Here is an 18,327-nt window from a genome sequence, read left to right as displayed (position 1 = left end):
TATATTTTAAAGGCCATTCTGGGAGGGCTGGCGAGATAGCTCAGCAAACTAAGCACTTGCTTAGGCAAGCACAGGGGCTGGGGCTCAATCCCCGGCCCCACAGGCCACACTAGCCCCACCTCCGGGCACTTCCAACCCGCCACTGAGACCAGGCGTGGTGGTGCATGCCTATAATCCCAACACTGAGGAGGCTGAAAGCAGGAGGATCGGTATGTAGTGAGACCCTGTGCCAAATACATCAAAACCAGCCTGGGCTACAGAGTGAGCTCAAAGCCAGCCCGCACTGCATAGTGAGATCATGTTTCAAAAGACAAAAAAAAAAAAAAAAAGAATTCTCTATACTAAAGTGTATATTTCATCATTTTAATATATATTTCAACATATAACTTATATTTACTATTAAATATATAAAATAAGTTTTAATTATGTAACAGGCAACTACTTAAAAATAATATATAACAATTATTATATAGTTAATGTAATTATGAATACAATTACACATCATTATATAATGTTGCATATTATGCATTATTTAATTATAACATAGCATAATGAGATAACTACTAGTTATAATGACATAATAATTACGGTATTTATATTATTTTATTTGTTTTTTGCGGTGCTACATCTCAATCCCTTTTTATTTTTCATTTTGGGACAGGGCATACCTAAGTTACCCACGCTGACCTCAATTCTCAATCCTCCTGCCTCAGCCTCCTGCAGAGCTGGGCTATTTGAACCACCACACCTGGTTCAAGTTTATAATTGCAAATGATTATAATTAAGAATTATGTTATACTGAAATAACTTGCACTTTATTAAAATGCACAGCCGCACGAGCACTACCGGAGCGCTGGTGCCCTGGGGTCACAGCAGAGCCTGACCTCTGGGGGGCCAGGTGTACCGCTGGGAGCCCTACACCAGGGGGCGTGTGAGCACCGATCCCGGCTCTCTCCCCGGCCCTCAGCCCTTCAGGGATCCCAAGCCCAGGCCCTCCCTGCAGCTTAGGGACCCTGCAGGCTGCCCCGGTCCGCCCCCCCAACCCGCCCACCTCCCCTGCTCCCACTCTGCCCCTCACTCCCTCCACTCCAGCCACACCGACTCGGGGCTGCTCCCGCACACTGCCCAGTGCTGTCCTGCCGCAGGGCAGTTTGCACAGCCATGCCTGGAGCACCTCCCCAGGTCCCTGAGCAGTTCACTCCTCAAGTCTCCTGCAGCCTCCTTCTCCCTGCCCTCCAGAATGAACTCTGCCCTGCTTTAAACCATGGAAACTGGGGTTCTAAAGGATGAATAGGAATTTACCTATTGGACAAAATCAAGGGAGCCATCCATCCTAGTTAGAATCACTAAATTCCTCAATGTTTCTTTCTGATCCCAACCTGTGTTGGCATCTTTTTTGGTTTTTTGAAACAGGGTCTCTATGTGGTCCAGAGTGGCCTTGAACTCACTGTGTAGCCCAGGTTGGCCTTAAACCATTGGCAATCCTCTTGCCTCAGCCTTCCCAGTTCTGGAATTACAGGCATTCACCATCATGCCCAGGCCTAGTAATATCTCGTTAATCCCATAACCAGAGGGAACTAAGCCCCTGGTGGACACCTGTATGCATTCAATGGAAGGACTCGTTTACAAAAGTGAACCTTGGCCCCAGATGTGGTGGCCCACATCTGTCATCCCAGCATTCTAGGAAGCTGAGGCAGGAGAATCACATGTTTGAGCCCAGTGTGAGCAATTTAGCAATTTAGCCAAGCCCTGTCTCAAAAAGGACTGGAAGTGTAGCTCATTGTGAAAGCCCTGGGTTCCATTCCATGCCAAGAAGATAAATAGGCTCCTCTTCTGAGCCTAGCACTCTGATCCACCCAGAGAAAAATCTGTGTGGGTCTACTGGAGTCCAGCCCTGTGCTTAACACAAAGTGGACTTGGAAATCATTGACAGCAATTCCATCCACAGTGCTTTCCCCATTTTTAATCTAGCAAATGAACTCCTCTTGATCCTTCAAAGCCCCAGCACCAAAGCCCTCTCTCTGCAAACTTTTTTCTTTTTCAAAAATATATTTAGTACAGGGTCTACAGGGTCTCACTACACAGATCGGATTCATAGTGATCCCCCTATTTTCAGCCTCCCAAGTGCTGGGATTCCAGGCACACACCATGAGGCCCAGTCTCAGCGCGCTCCGGGGGCGGGGCCGGCACGGCACGCGGGGGATCTAACCCAAACTTTTCTATCTTATCCTCGAGGGCCCTCTCTGCACTTCAGTCCCCCACATGCGTCCGGTCTGGAACATGCACTTGGGGGGCGTTGGCGTCAGGCTAACGAGCCCCCACAGCAAGGAGCCCGCCCCGCGCGCCCCGCGGCCCCGACTCACCAGCAGCGGCATCCAGCACACGCTGGCCACCACCATGATGCCCAGCAGCTGCACCATCATCTCCACCTCGCGGTCCCGCGGGCGCTGCTGGGCGGCCTCCTGGTCGCGGTAGACGCGGCACAGGGCGGCCACGCTGACGGTGTTGAGCACGAAGGACAGCGCCACCGAGAGGCCGCCCAGCAGCGCGAAGAGCAGCGCGAAGGCCACGTCGCCCGCGCCCGCGCCCAGCGTCAGGAAGCACCAGGAGCCCGGGTACTGCAGCGAGTAGCGGCCCAGCCCCAGCGGCGGCAGCAGCCCGAGCGCCAGCGCCGCCGCCCACACCAGCGCCACCGAGGCCCAGGCGCGGCGCGGGGAGGCGGCCGCCGGCCGCGAGAAGGGCCGCGTGATGCCCAGGAAGCGCTCCGAGGCCATGGCCGCGCCCAGCAGCAGCGGGCACAGGCCGAAGAAGACCATGGCGACGCCCATGAAGTCGCAGAGGCGGCAGCGCGGGTCCACGGCGCGCCAGTCGAAGAGGATCGCGTGCTGGGACACCACGATGATGCCGGTGACCAGCAGCCCCAGGAAGTCCGTGAGGACCAGGCCGCAGAGCAGCGTCAGGAAGGAGGAGCGCGGGCTCGAGCCGCCCGGCCGCGCCCCCGCCAGCGCGCTCAGCGCCAGCAGGTTGGAGGCCAGGCCCACGACGCAGAAGGAGGCCGCGAACCAGGGCGACGCGATCAGGCGCCGCTCCTCCAGCGTGATGTTCGTGGGCCGGAAACACGGCCCCAGAGCAGTATCGTTGGGCCACATGGCGCTGGAGGGCGCAGGTCTCAGCGGGTCACCACCCCATCCGGCTGGCCCAGGGTCAGGCACATCTAGGAGACAGAGGATGGGCTTGTTACTGATGTTGCCTAATTCTGGTAAACTCCTATACAACCTTCAGTGCCCCAGCTCCAATATCCACTTCATCAAGGAGCCTTTCTGAGTGCAAGTGGTAAGAATGGAGAACTTGCCCTGAATGGTGGCTAAGGGCTGAAATCCCAGAACTTGGGGGCTGAGGCAGGAGGATCATTGTGAGTTCCACTCCAGCGTGGGCTACAAAGTAAGCTCAAGGCCAGCCTGACCTACATAGTGAGACCCAATCTCAAAAACAAATAAAAAAAGACCCTTGAGGACAAAGACCAGGGCTGTCCTCTCTGGGATCTTGGGGGGGACACCTGAAAGTTTTCTAGGCCCCAGAGAAGGACTGAGGAGCTCCAGCGTATATGTCCTGGTGCTTGCTGTGACTCCTGCTTTCTGAGCCTCAGTTCCTTTGTCTTTCACCCTCCTAAGATGGAGGCAGAGCTCACAACCAGCCCGACCCACACATGGACGCGTGACCTCCAGGTCACACCCAGCGGCGAGGGCAGCTGCTGTCACTGGGTGTCACCTGTCCCTGTTCCTGCTGCTCTAGGAAACCTCGATGCCTCTGTCTACCCCCACCCCCACCCCATCATGAGACTTCTTTGTCCGTGTCCCTAGTGACATTCTTAGAACAACAAATAAGCCCATGAGTCCCAGTTCCATTTTTGGGAAGAAAAAAAATCCCTCAGGTCCTTTGAGGCACCAGCTCTGGGGGAGGGTGTGAGGGAAAGGGCAGTGGCTGCACCCAGCGTGGGCCTGGGTGACAGCGCAGGACACACAGCAGGGCAGACGGGCAGGCAGCGGGGAAGATCAGCTGAGAACCCAGCGGAGGCTGGGTATGGAATAATGAATCAAAGGCACCCTGTCATCCCAGCGCTCCAGGAGGCTGAGGCAGGAGGAACGCAAGCCAGTTGGAGGCGTCGGGTGGGCAGAGCAGGGGCAGAGGGACCCAGGGTGCCAGGCAGCTAACACTCCTACAAGGGCTGGGGTCGCGCGGGTGCACAGTGGGTCCTCACGGTGTCCAGAATCAGTGTTCACCTGGAGTTGACTTTGAGATTTAAACTCAGGCCTTACCTGCAAACGTGGGTGCAGACTCCGAGAGCCCACCAGGCGGACAGCGGGAGGCTGGAGATGGGGCGCTGCATTCATTTGCATCCCCTGCCTTCCTCCCGCTGCCTCGCTTTCCTTTGCCAACCTGAAATGAAACCCCAGGGCCTGTGTGCTGAGCTCCATGCCCAGCCCCCCACCCACTCCTTTGTAATAACATTTTGAGCCAGGGTCTCACTAGGTTGCTAAGTTGCCCAGGCTCGGCTCCAACTTGTGATCCTCCTGCCTCGGCCTCCTGGTATTGGAGGAGTGTGAATAGATTTTTTTTTTTTTTTTTTTTTTTGCAGAACCAGGGATTGAACTCAGGCCCTTGAGCTTGCCAGGCAAGCGCTTATTCTATTGAGCCATCTCCCTGGCCCCAACGAGTAGATCTTCTGTCTTTGGCTTGTTCCCTCCCTGCTAGTGAGGCAGGACGGCAGGTGGAGGCAAACCAGGCTGGAGGGGGAGGCAGGATTAATCATAAGGCCCCGGGACGCAGGTGCCCGGTAGCTCTCAGGACCCCATGTGTATGTAACATCCTTGTGGGCTCCTGAGACACATGGGAAGAACAAGAGGACAGAGGGCAGGAGGAGCTCACTATTGTGTCTCTGGGGTGGCCTGCCCTCACACTGCTACCTTGTGCTAGCCACTGGAGGTTTTTCTTTTTTGTTGTTGTTATTTTTGTCTTTGTGCGACAGAATCTCGCTAGGCAGTTCAGGTTGGCCTTGAGCTCACGTTATAGCCCAGGCTGGTCTCGAACTCAGAGTGATCCTCCTGTCTCAGCCTCCCCAGTGCTAAGAAGCATTCTCTCTCTCTCTCTCTCTACCAATTGACCTGACAAAACCTCATCTTGCAGATAGGAGATAAGCCCCTGATTTTAGAGAACATAGGGGCTTTATCCTTGTTTTGTTTGAATTATTGAAGCCAGCAGTGTCTTCTGCCACGGAAGAGAAAACTTTGTCCTTTTAAAAACCTGCAGCATTTACCTGCCGCAGCCAGCAGCCAGCAGCCAGGCCCGCTTTGGCCCAGAGCTGATGCAACGCCTCTGAGTCCTAAAGCCCTGCCTGGAGCTGCCACCTTCTGGCTAGATCCCTTCCTTGTCTCAATGCAGGTAATTCAGAAACAAGGCTGGCGGCCTGAGCTGAGCAAATGAACACATAAATAACTGAAAAAAATCAGGCCCCCACCCCCAAATTTAAAGACCCGACCCAAAAAATAGGCATCTGAAATGAACAGACACTTCTCAGAAGAAGTACAAATGTCAAATAAATATGTTGAAAAAATGTTCAAGGTCACTGGTCATTTAATAAATGCAAATTTGAACAACACTGAGATTCCCTCTCCCTCCAGAAAGAACAGCTATCAAGAAGTCAACTAGAGCCGGCCAGATAGCTCAGTGAATTAAAGCACCTGCCTAAGCGGACGCAGGGACCTGGGGTTCGAGCCCACGTACCCTCCTGGCCCGCCCCCAGGCACACTGAGGCTGAGCCTGAGCATGGGGCGCTCGCCTGTAATCCCAGTGCTTGGGAGGCTGAAAACAGGAGGCTCACTATGAGTCTGATCTGTGTAGTGAGACCCTGTAGACACTGTACTAAATACATACATTTTATTTTTTTATTTTATTTTTTATTTATTTGAGAGAGAGAGAGAGAGAGAGAGAGAGAGAGAGAGAGAGAGAAAGAGTGTGGTGTGTGTGTGTGACCAGCTCAGCCCACCAGGGGGCGGGGCCGGCTGGCATGTGGTGCTGGGGGATTGAACTGCGGTCCCTGATTCTTTGCTAAGCTTGTTCTAAGTAGGTGCTTTAGACCACTGAGCCATCTCTCCAGCCCAATACATACATTTTTAAAAAAGGAGTCAACCAATGACAAATGCTGCTGGGGCTTGGGGGAGAAAGGAGCCCTTTTCCACGTTGGTGGGCGTGCACACTGGTGCAGCCCCTGTAGAAGCCAGTGTGGAGATTCCTCAAGAAACTAGAACTGGGGGCCGGGGAGATGGCTCAGTGGAGTAAGTGCTTCCCTGGAAAGCGCAAGAGCCTGAGTTCAATCCCTGGTTCCACCAAAAAAAAAGAAAGAAAAAAGAAACTAGAACTAGATGTCCCATTCTGCCCAGCCATTCTCCTCCTGGGCATCTTCCCAAAAGAATTAAAAGCTTCACACCACGTGATGTATGCAACCCATGTTTATAGCAGCACAGTTTGCGACAGCCAAATCTGGGAAACAGCCCAAAGGCCCATTAACTGGCGAATGGATCAAGATGTATTTTTTTTCCCTATGGAGTATTACTCAGCCATAAAGAAGGATAAAATGGAGGCACTTACAGCTAACTGAATGCACCTTGAGATCACAAGTGAAATAAATGGGGTGCACATGTGTGAAGATCACATGATCTCTCTGGCATAAGAAACAGAAGCGTAAATGAGAACCAAAATGGACAACAGATGTTGTGAAATAGGAAGAAATGGTTCAAAAGAAAAGGGAACTAGGGAGGGGGGAGGAGGAGGGAGAAAGGGTGGAGGAATAAAGAGAAAAGGATAAAATGGAAACAAATCTAAATGAATAAGGAGGGGAAGAGGTTAAAGGGAGGGGAGGGGAATGAGGAAAGCGCAGAGAAGAATCAAGACGCACCACGGACAGTGAGAAGCCCCTGTACTGAATGTGATCATTATGGATACCTAAGTGGAGCCAATCAATAATTTAAGGGTCAGCGATATATTTCAGTGGCACGGCACCTGCCTGGCAAGCGCAAGGTCCTGAGTGCGATTCCTGATACTAAAAAAAGTATCCCATTCTTAGGGACAAAAGTTTCCATCTCTGCTACCTTCAAATGTCTTTTCGCTCTCAGAGTAAATGTGGTGTTTCTCCCAGACCGCTTCACGGTTCTGCGCTTATCTTGGGGGAGTCACAGGACCAGGGAGGGGCAGCAGGGGGCTGCACCCCTTCTCCCTGCAGCATTAGTAGCCTCAACATGGGAACAGAAAAGGCCTCAACTGGGGCTGCCTCTTGGGCTTCTATGAACAGTGCGGGCCTCCCTAAGATTTGGCAGAGCTGCCTGCCCGGTCAGAGCTCGAGTCCCAAGGGACACTGTGTTGAGGCTCCTGGACGCCTCCTTCCACAAAGAACACCACCTTGAGGAGTCCAGATGTAGCTGATGCCCTCTTTCTGGATCTGAGTAGGAGCTGGAGGGAGTTTTGCACCAACTCTGCCCTGGACGAGTGGGAAAGGTTTGGTCCTGCCCAGCCAGCGCGGCAGCAGCTGGTCTGCTGCCTCAGCGCCGTTTGGGGGTCCTATGAACTGGGAAATGGTGAAACACGGGTGCGGGCTGCGACCCTAGCCAGTGAGGCTGTTCTTCCCTTCTCACCACGTTTCTGCTTTGCGACTTTCGGCCCGGAGCCGTGTGTCTCGGTGGGCCCCGAGGAGGAGACGCCCCACACGTCCCTGACCCTAGGAGGCCTCTTGGCCTCCTCCTTCGAGGCCCCAATCCCGCAGGGAGCTCCACTCCCCGTCTCAGCGCTCAGATGGCCTCGAGTCCCACTGGATGTTCGGACAGCGGTAAGCCCGATCTTGCCCCCTCGGCAGCTGCACATGTCCAGCAGGGCAGAGAGCAGCCAGGCCGGAAAGACCCAAGACTCCTTCGGGGTTTGTGAGGGCGGATGCTGAGGCAGCTTTCCGAGGGAAGGCACCTCCCTGGAGCGGCTGTGCTCCCTTCCACAGACGCAAGCTGGACTGTCCTGCACATCGGGGGCTAAAAACAATGCCTGCTCTTGTGAGGGGAAAAGAAGGCGTATTTTTTTTTTTTTCTTTTTTTGCGGAACCGGGGATTGAACTCAGACCCTTGCATTTGCCAAAGAAGCACTTATCCTACTGAGCCATCTCCCTGCCCCAGAAGGTGTATTAAGTCCTTTGTAAATGTACTAATATAGATCCGTCTTTGAGGAAGGGAGAAGCACTAGTGGAATATCGTTTTATTTGTCAATCCACCCCAGATACTCGATGTTCATCAAAGACACTTCGGGTACAGCCTTGGGCACCTGCGGCCCAGGGGCTGAACGAGGCCTTTTCCATGTCCACCATCCCACGCAGAGCAGGGACCAAAGAGAAAGGCAGAGATTACAGTGTCACGGCTGGCAGTGCGACAAGCCTGCCCAGGTCATCTAAGGGACAACCCAGGGACAAGCGGGGAAGAGGTCTTGTTCCAAATGCAAGAGAACTGGAGACCGGGCACAAGGCCATACCAGCCCCGCCCTGAGTGCCGGGCTCACGGCATCGGGCTTTGACTGCCGCCATTCCCAGAGAGGGGCCACAGCAGCTACAACCCTCACTTCCCCCTGCAGTGACTGAGGAACCCCAGGGGAACCTGCAAATCACCGTCATGGACCTCAGCCCCACCTCTGAGGCACCTGGGTAGTCTTGGAGGTTCGGTGAGCCCGCGCAGCAGCTTCATACAGCTCTGCTTTATTTCTCTAGAAAAGCCTTCTGGGCCTCTAGCCATTGTGGGAGCCGGGATGCTTAGTCAGAGATTCTTTTTTTTTTTTTTTTTGTGGAACTGGGGATTGAACTCAGGCCCTTGCACTTGCCAGGGTAGCGGTTATTCTACTGAGCCACCTCCTGGGCTCCATAGCTTAGTTGTTTAAGTGCCTGCTCATGCAAATGCAGTCAGGCGTAGGATATCATGGTTCGAACCCCACCTCCACCTTCCTTAACAGACCCGTCCTTAAGGCAGGCTGAGCCTGCCAAAAAAGAATCCCTCTATTTTTGGGGAAGGGTCTACAAGATGTGCTTGCAGGTGCTTCAATCAGCTGAGTTATTTGGCCGGCCCTCAGAGATTCTTTGCTTGGCTCTCATGTGTCACCTTAAAGGGACAAATTTTGGGGGGGGAGGGACTCAAACTCAGGACCCTGTGCTTGTCAGCCAGGTGCTATGCCGCTGGGCTATAACCCCAGCCCAAAGGTGAATGTTGAACCATGAGTTTCTAATTGTCCCACCTTGCTAGGATGAGATTTACTCGCAAAATTAGGTGCAATTCTCAAATTCCAGTGAGGGCCAGAATGCAGTTTATGCATCGGGCCACTTCCGGTCTCCCTAAGTAAATTAGCCAACAAGTGGCTCCCACAGCATGGAATAATGGAACACCTGGGAGGGAAAATTCTTGACACCAGTCTTATAACAAAGAGTCCAGCGGATTTCCCAACCGAAAACAGCATCCAATCAAAGAGGAGCCAAGCCAGTGCAAGGTCCTGAATTCAATTCCCGGTGTGAGAAACAAAAACCAAGCCCACAGAGGCGTCTTACAGACAGGTTTCTCGACTACACACAGCTTTTGCAGCCTTAGGCTCCCTGCAATCCTTCCATGCTCCCTGTAGCGACGCCTGCAGAAGAGTATCGGGCAGCACAGGACCTCTGCCTCCTCCATGAAGTTGTCATTCCAAGCCACCCTCTAGAGCAGATCCCTAGACAATTCTCTCCTAAATTCCAGAGGGCACTAATTGATTCTCAGCCTTAGATGTGTGTGTGTGTGTGTGTGTGTGTGTGTGTGTGTGTGTGTGTGTGTCTTTTTCAGACAGAGTCTTGCTATGCAGGTCAGGCTGGCCTTGAGCTCACTTTGTAGCTCAGGCTCATCTCAAACTCACAGTGATCCTCCCTCCTCAGCCTCCCGAGGGCTGGGATTACAGGCCAGCGCCACCACGCCTGACCTCAGCCTTAGAGCTCAGTTGTTTAAGAGCCTGCTTAAGCAAAGCAGTCAGGCTCAGGATTCTGTGGTTCGATCCCCAGATCCTCATGCCTTACAGACTCGCACTTAAGGCATCCTGAGCCATCCAAAAGAAAAACAAAAAAAGATGCATTCCCCATCTCCCTCCATGCATTCAGACTCCCAGTTTCTGTTTGCCTTTGAATGTGAAAACCTTATGGGCCGGGGAGATGGCTCAGTGGAATAAGCGCTTCCCTGGCAAGTGCAAGGACCTGAGTTCAAGCCCCGGTTCCACCAAAAAAAAAGTTAGTGCACTTAAAATGGTGTACATAACATTGAGACAAGGCAGAAATAATCATATGAAAGCTGGCTTCAAGTGGTTGAAGGTTGAATGTGAAAACCTTGCAAGAGAAAAGGGCAGTACACTTGGGCAGTCCTCCCGCAGGCTGTTAGAGATGGCCGGCACCCTTTTGCTTGGCGCTACTCTTACTCCCGCCTTTTTGATGCCCACAGGCCCAGAAGTGAACTTGTTTTGCGCAAGGGATCTCCCTCCCAGACCCCTGCAAGAGATCGGGGCAGCAGTTGCCTGTCCCTCCCAGCCCCCGAGGAGGTGCGGTCCGAGGGTGGAAGTAGCTTTGTCCAAGAAGGACACGGAGAGCAGGGGACACAGCAGGTCACTGGGCTAAGCCCCTTCCCCCAGGATCGGCTGCTCAGAAGGCGGGGCTAACAGCGCTTACCCCCACATTGATGTTAGGGAAAGGCAAAAGTGAACATCTACAGACACCAAATAAGCCTTTCTGGCGCTGCACACCCACGCACCAGGCTGGAGGGAAAGAGGCTTACTGACCAAGGAACAGGCAGGCATCTAGCAAGCACAGGCAGGGAACCCTGCAGCTCCTAAAGGCTAGGGGCTGCAGTCGTGGGCCGAGGACACCAGAGAGCTATGTCTGACATCTATCTCCTTTGGAAATCAAGAGGCTGAGGGGGACGGACAAAGGACAGCTTTGCATCCCTAGGGCTCTAGCCTTATTCCCACTTCCCAAGGAGCTGTTAAAGCCAGTCTTCTACCTCCAGGCCAGTAAGTGGGCCAGGGGATTAGACAGGGATCCGGTGGTATTAGAAAGCAAACCAGGGGGGCCCAGGAGATGGCTCAGTGGAATAAGCGCTTCCCGGGCAAGCGCAAGGGCCTGAGTTCAATCCCAGGTTCCGCAAAAAAAATAAAATAAAATAAAATAAAACAGGGACACAGAGGAGGGCTATAAGACACCTCAGGATTCCTTCCATATAGGAAGAGATGCTACATTGGAAATGGACCCTCGAGGTTTCACAAGACTCAGACCAGTGGCTACTACCTGACAGGGCTCAATGCTTGCCCACTTGGGCCCTAAAACCACCCAGGCAAACCGCCTTCTTTCTTAGAACCTGTATGGAAGAGAGGAACGGACCCTGGAGAGAACTGTGGTTGGATGTTCCCCACAGGCTGTCATGTAGAGGAGTGAACAGGCGCTGGTCCTGACCGAGACCTCTGCACTGAAGCTTTCACTCCCCATGCAGAAAAAGCGATGGAGGTGGTCAAGGTGCCTCCGACAGAACTCACCCCCACATCTGGGCCACCCCGGCCTCTCCACAGCGATGGTGGGACTTTTTATTTTAAACCTCCCAAATAACTCTGGGTGGCCATCTGGCAGCCTCAGGCTTTCTGGAAAGGCACAGGGAAGCCAACCAGACCCTAAAGGGCTCTGGCAAAACTTTGCCAAGAGAGGGCTGAGGCCGGGCTCCAGTTACTGCCAACAGCGCAACTCCTGAGGGTTTGTAACACGCCCCGAACGGGGCTGAGTCTGAGCCCATTCGAGCCGCTCTGTGGGAAGCCATGTCTGTCCTCTGATACAGTAGTAGACCCAGAGGCCACGAGACTCGTACAGTATCTCATTAATCTGGGTCAAGTAAAACAGGCCCAAGCAAGGACATGGGAACCGAATTCTGCCAGCTCCTGGCCCAGGGGGACCATCTCGTGCTGGTCCTGACCAAGTGCTCGTAAAATCTCAGAGAAAGGGGACTTTCGCTGACCAGTTAAAAGCCAAAACGGAAATGTCCCTTTTCAATCATCCTTGCAGCAGCCACTGCAGTGAAAGTGACTGACACAGACAACTGGATTCATCTTTCTAAAATAAAGCCAAGCTGGGCATGGTGGTACATGTCTGTAATCCCAGCCCTCAGGAGGCTGAGGCAGGAGGACTGTTGCAAGTTCAGACCAGCCTAGGCTACATAGTGAGTTCATGGCTAGCCTGAACTACAGAGGGAGACCCTGTCTCAAAAAGACAATTAAAAAATTCTACAAGAACAAAGCCAGTCCTATCTGAACTGTCTGAAGAACACAATCAACCAAAAGGAAAAAGGTGTTCTTGTGAGGCTCTGTTGAGACTTAAGATTTTTCTTTAAAAACCTAAGACTCCAGGGCTGGAGAGATGGCTCAGTGGTCTAAAGCACCTGCCTGGAACAAGCTTGGCAAAGCACAGGGACCGCAGTTCGATCCCCCAGCACCACATGCCAGCCAGCCCCGCCCCCTGGTGGGCTGAGCTGGCCACACACACACACACACACACACACACACACACACTAAATAAATAAATAAATGTAAAAAAAAAATTTAAAAAACCCTAAGACTCCAGTGCTGTTCTAGAGAAGTAAACAAGATCTTGCTGGGGCTGTGGGTCTCAGACATAACAGTCTTCTCCGACACACTCTTCTCTACCGGAAGTGCGAACATCTGACCTGCTCTTCCCATTTGGGCAAATAGGAAAGTTTCTGTCTCCCATCAAACAAGCAGCTCAGTGCTCACTAACTTTCTTCATTGTCTTCTCTAGGATTTTCTGTCTTCCACCCTGCCAGGGCACCACCAGGCCCCAAAGTGGATGGCGGGCGCCCTGTTGTGGGAGGTCGGGTGGGTTTCCCGTCTCACCTGCCTGAAGAGGCTACAGAAGACAGCGGCCTCCCCTCCCTCCGCAGCCCATAGACACTGGCCTTGCGTCCCTCAGGGGGAGTTGAGGACGACACAGGGCATAGACAGGACCTGTGAATTACAAGACCTCAGGACACATGCACCAAGTAATGCCCAGGACCCTGACTAGACAGGGCTCCCGAGGCGTATGCTCCCTGGAAGCCCACCCTCACGTGTAGGGGCTACTTTTATCTTTATTTTTCCTCTCTTTTACTCTACCCAAGTTCAGGCTGCAGAGCCAGTTTCTCCTCTATCCTTCACTTTCAATTATTCAGAAAAATGTCAAATTTTGCACCACTTCTGCTTGTTTCGTTCAATTCTTTGTCTGAGATGGAAGGAACCTGGAACCAGTGCCCTAAAACCCAGCAACAGTGGGGTGGGGGGCGGGCCTCAGTTTCCCTTGGTGTAAACAGATAGTAGGCACTCAGTTGATGCTGCCCTGAAGCAGAGCCGGAAGTGGAGGCTGAGGGGAAGCCTGGTGGGTGGCCTGGGCCTGGTTCCCATCTCCTTAATCAGCGCCTTGGCAGGGCCCTGAGTTCTGTTCCTCCCCGCGGAGCCTCATAAATTATCGAGCTCCAGCCAGCCGTCCTGGGTGCCCCCTGGCCCAGACCCAAGGCCTCTGCCATCTGCATGGGGTGTGACCTCAAGGGGAAACTGAGGCACAGAGAGGCGCACATGTGTGGGGGTAGGGGGGTGCTCTTCTAGACCACTAGCAATGGCAACCCTGGACTCAAGGGCAGAGCTTGCTCTCTGTGACCTCAGACTTGGATTCCCCCTGGGATGGGGCGCTCCCTCCCTTCCCAGCTGGTATGCTCTTTCTAAACATTCCCGGGACTCGGCCTAGGTCTTCGGCCACTGACCCAGCTTCTGCCTGCAGTGAGCGCCAGGCCCCCTTGGGCCTCTAGGTTCCCTTGACCCCCACCCAGTGCGTGAGCCTGGCAGGCCCAGGTACACACAGCTAGGGCTTCTGGGAGCTAGCCTGTGGCCCACAGCCCTTGGCTATGGGAAGCACGGAAACAGGCACCAAGTTCCTTTGGCCACAGTCTGCAGTCCTCCTCAGCCCCTCCCTACTGGGGCTCAGGTAACAGGGGCCTCTCAGGTTCCCCCAGCCAGGCAGGCCAGCGGGAGCATCTGGCATCAGGGTCCTATATTGGTAGTGCCCAGTGTGGCCCAAGGAGGGATCTCTCTCTGTCTCTGCCTCATGGGAGGTAGGGATTCTAGCTTCTGGCAATAATGTTGGAGAAACAGAATCCCTCAACTTAGCCGGATGTGGTATCACACATCTGTGATCCCCACCCTCGGGAAGCTGAGACAGGAGAGTCTCTATGAGTTTGAGGTCAGCAGGGGTGACACAATGAATTCAAGGCCAGCCTTGACCACAGGGCGAGACCCTGTCTCCAAAACCAAACCAAAACAGAAAGAATCTCTGGGCCTGAGACCAAGGAAGGTTGGGATTCAGAGCCTCCAGCATTCTGGAATTCTAATGAGCTTGGGTTTCTGGAATCCTGAAGGCCTCAGATTCTAGAATTCCAAAGGACGGAGCCTCTGGAACTTCCATGGCAATCTGGTTGGGTCTGGAATGTGGCCAGGAATGGGTGCAGGGTGTGGGGTGCCTCAAGCCAGGCCCTGGGCCAAGTGTTGGCCCCAGGCTGCCTGGCACTCAAAATGTGCCACTTTCAGCTCCCAGGCCCTCCTGGCCACAGTGTGAGGGGCACAGGGCCGACCCAGCTCCCATCCAGCACCCGCCCTGGCTTGCCCCACAGTCTGGCTCTAGTAGGTGACATTGTCCTCACAGCAGCCTGGACTAGCTCTCGGGTCCCCAGCTGGCCACGCAGAGTGGAGGATCAGCTCTGCTACCCAGCGTTCCCTCTGAGAGACAGGGGAAGGGCGCACCCACCTGGTGCCCATTCTGCTCAGGCCCACTGGAGTCCTGAAGCAGTGGCCTCAGCCTGGGTGGCCTTCCTGCTGTTGTGGACAGGGTGAGAGCCCCAGGACCTCAGGCACCTTTATTTCTTAAGGTTTCTGACCATGTCCAGCGAGCTCCTATGGACCAGGGCAGCCTTTGCATCAGGGCCTGAAGATTCAGATGCAGCAGCTCATCATGCAGAACCTCCCATCCTGACGCCCACACACACCTGCATGCAACATACCCCGCCTGCCAGGCGCCAGGGGTGCCCACCTCCCTCACCACAGCCTTTCATTTCCGGGACCTTTTCCTGTTTTTAACTCCAATGAGCTACCCCCGACCAAGCCCAAAGGGTGCAGATGGCTTTGCAGCCTGGGCCCTCCAAGCGTGCGCCCCCCGCCCCCCATGAACTGGTTTCCTCATCTGTGCATTGAGTGTGTGGGCCTGAGCTCTGGGTGTGGGCCCAGGGAGGAGACCCAGGCCACTCTGCTGGCGGTTAATGGTGGGCCTGTTACACACAGGTGACAGAGATGGGGACAGCTAGACACACTGCCAATCAGATGAACAGGCAGCCACACAAACAGACAGGCAGGCAGGTAGGCGGACAGGCAGGCGGACAGGCAGGCAGGCAGGCAGGCAGACAGACAGACAGACAGACAGACAGACAGACAGACAGACAGACAGAACGACAGAACACAGTCAGCAAGGCACAACACATGGAAAGCCACAAGCACACAGCCATTCAGACACAGCTACCCCAGCTCCCAGCAGCCCCTGTTCAGGGCCAAGGGACCCTCAGGATTGGACAGGTCCCTCCTAGATTAGGAGAAACCTGAAACACAGGTCCAGCCCTGGCCACCCTCCCTCCCTCCTGCTCAGGCCACTGGCATGGGACAAACAGACACCCAGCACCTGGCTGACATCACTGACCATGGTGACACACCCACTCACTGCTGGGCAGGGACAGCCCGACACGCTAGCCATCGGGCTCTCATTCCTTGGGGTGCATCCGCCGGGCCCCATGCACGGGGAGCAGGCTTCACCTGGCAACCTCACCTGTGGCTCTCACCTGGCCCGGCTGCGGAGCTGCTCCGCGGAGTCTCAGGTCGTCTCGCGAGCCCAAGGGCAAATGCTCTGGCGCCTTGAGGCGGGCAGGAGAGCGGAAGGCAGGCAAAGCGTGGGATACGGGAATCCAGTTCCGGGGACTGCTGGGGAAACTGAGTCACAGGGGAGTGGGCCTGACAGATGTCGGGCAGCTGCGGGTCACGGGCGGGCCCAGATGAGGGCGTGGTGGCAAGGAGCGCTGGGGCGCCGAGCGGCTCCCCCAAGGGTCGGAGTGGCGGGGTGGGCTGGGGCTGGCGGCGCGGTCTCCGCTGTGTCCCCGACTCCCCGCCCCGCTGGCCCCGCCCCGCCCCCGTGCCGGCCCCGCCCCAGCCCTGGCCTGGCGGCCTCCAAGTCGGAGGTCGCCCCCAGCCTGCCAAGGACACAGCTGGAGGAGGGGATGCCCGCGACATCCCCCATCTGTCGGGGGATGGGCAAAGGCAGGGGTCCCTGCCCCCTACCCCAGCCTCTGGAGCCTGCCCCGCGGGGCCCCTCCCGGCCTCCCACTGCCAGCCCGAATTATTCACTGTCTGGACAGCGCCCAGGGCTTGCCTGGAGGGGCTGGGAGCCGCCGGGAGGTCAGCTCCCGAGAGACTGGGACCCTGGAACAGGGAGAGGACGGAGGCTCCCCGCTGGTTAACCAGGTGGAGTTGGGCCTGGCACACAGTAGGGGCTTAATAAATATAGGACATTTGAGGCCCTGGGGTGGGGGCGATTAGACATTCAGAGCCACTTGGCTGAGAAGGGGCTGGAGGTGGCTTTGTCCTGCGGGTCGGCCTGGGCAGAGGGGAGGGGCGGTCTTCCTGGCCTGAGACCAGCGCAGGGTATGGAGGGATGGATGGAGCTGTCCGAGCACAGAGGTGCAGCAGAAGAGGCCAGGCGTGGGCAGGGCTTCCCTGGCAGATGACTACCTTAAAAGCCCTCAGAGCTGGCACTCTAGGAGGCTGAGGCAGGAGAATCACAAGTTCGGGCCCAGCCTGGGCAGCTTACTGATTTATTGAGAACTTGTCCCAAAGATTGGTAGAGGGGAGTCTTGGAAAGGGTCTTTACTGCTTTGGGTGGGGAGGGACAGGGGCCTGCAGGCTGGGCCGCCTTTTGAGGCCATGTGGAGAGTAGGACTGAGGCCTCACTGGTTTTAGCTGGTTGAACTTGGCCTGACTTAGGCCTGCAGTGGGCCAGGATGACTGACCAGCCTTGACCCTTTCCTGTACAGTCCCCTAGGGTGGCCTAGGAGGGGCCACAGCCCAGGCCAAGTTGGAGGATGGGCTCCAGTGCAGGAAGGCAGGAAGCCCCTTCCTAGCTGCCCTACCCCCCATCCTTCCGGCCTCAGCCCACACCTATATCCCTCCCATCCCTCCCTGTCTATCCCATTGTCTGAGTGCCTGAGGCATTTAACCTGACTTTAACTTTAGGCCTTTAACACTAAAGTTCCTCTTCTTTGGCAAGGGGCACCCTGTCCCAACTCTGCACCTGCAAAGCCCTAGCGCCAAGACCCCTCCCTTTTCAAGTCTTCCAGCTCTCCCCACCTTACTCCCTTCAATTCCACAGGGCACAGTTCTGAGACCCAGGTGGGGCAGCTCTTGAGCATCCCCTTAGCTGGAAGGATGGGGGTGGACACAGACCGTCCAGGCCACTGAGGAAGCCCAGAAGTGAGCTCATGTCATCCTGAGGGGAAGGAGTGTAGGAGCTGGAGCTGGGGCTGCAGATAGCGCGGGAGGAGGAGAGGCAGGAGGCGGGAGGCCGTTCCTTCTCCTTCTCTGCCCTCAGCCTGGAGATATAAGGTCAAAGAAGAGCTGCGCTGACTTTTTGTTTCCGGTTTCTCACAGGTCTCTGGAAGGCAGGAGGAAAGGATGCGTGTTGTACACGTGGGGAAACGGAGGCTTGGTGGAGAGTGATGTTAAGGCCCAAATGGGGCTTAAACATGACCTGCTGGTGCCTGGTTGGTCCCCAACCACACATCCGTCCTGGGTGGGAGGGAGGAGCCTCCCGGCTTGGAGGGCTGTGGTGGGAACAGAGGCCAGGCTCAGGATGTGCCCCCCATGGCTGTGGCTTCCGGCCAAGCCAGGCAGGGAAGGGCTATTCTTAGCTTTGGACACAGCTGAGGAAAGGAAGAGGCTGAGGGGGCTGGGGGCTGCTTCCGAGACACCAGGGGACCTGAGGCCAGGGCCAGGGCGGGGTCGGGGGGTTGTCCCACCGCGGCCTGCGTGGGCTCGGAGGCCCTGCCTGTCATGAACCTTCAGTGTCTCCCTGGTGCCTGCCAGGGTCCCAATCCTGCGGCCAGGCATCCAGGGCACACCTGCCGCAGGTCC

General features: G+C 55.2%; 1 protein-coding gene across 4 annotated transcripts in view; it reads right to left on the bottom strand.

Annotated features, from left to right (window-relative positions):
* The window catches only part of Tbxa2r (thromboxane A2 receptor), an 18,557-nt gene extending 2,286 nt beyond the window's left edge, over positions 1–16,271 (bottom strand). The window contains exons 1-3 of one of the 4 annotated variants that reach the window (XM_023717011.1): positions 15,974–16,271; positions 12,973–13,083; positions 2,364–3,214 (exon numbers count right to left, since the gene is read on the bottom strand). In XM_023717011.1, coding sequence (XP_023572779.1) covers positions 2,364–3,149 — 786 coding nt within the window. In that variant the 5' untranslated portion in view covers positions 3,150–3,214; positions 12,973–13,083; positions 15,974–16,271. The remainder of the gene's footprint in view (positions 1–2,363; positions 3,215–12,972; positions 13,084–15,973) is intronic. The other 3 variants (XM_023717012.1, XM_023717013.1, XM_004632940.2) reach the window with 3 other exon arrangements.
* Positions 16,272–18,327: the final 2,056 nt, after the last annotated feature.

The sequence above is a fragment of the Octodon degus genome, unplaced genomic scaffold, assembly GCF_000260255.1.
Source record: "Octodon degus isolate 3935 unplaced genomic scaffold, OctDeg1.0 scaffold00050, whole genome shotgun sequence".
In the NCBI taxonomy this organism is placed as follows: Eukaryota; Metazoa; Chordata; class Mammalia; order Rodentia; family Octodontidae; genus Octodon; species Octodon degus.
This window is presented reverse-complemented; position numbering and strand designations above follow the sequence as displayed.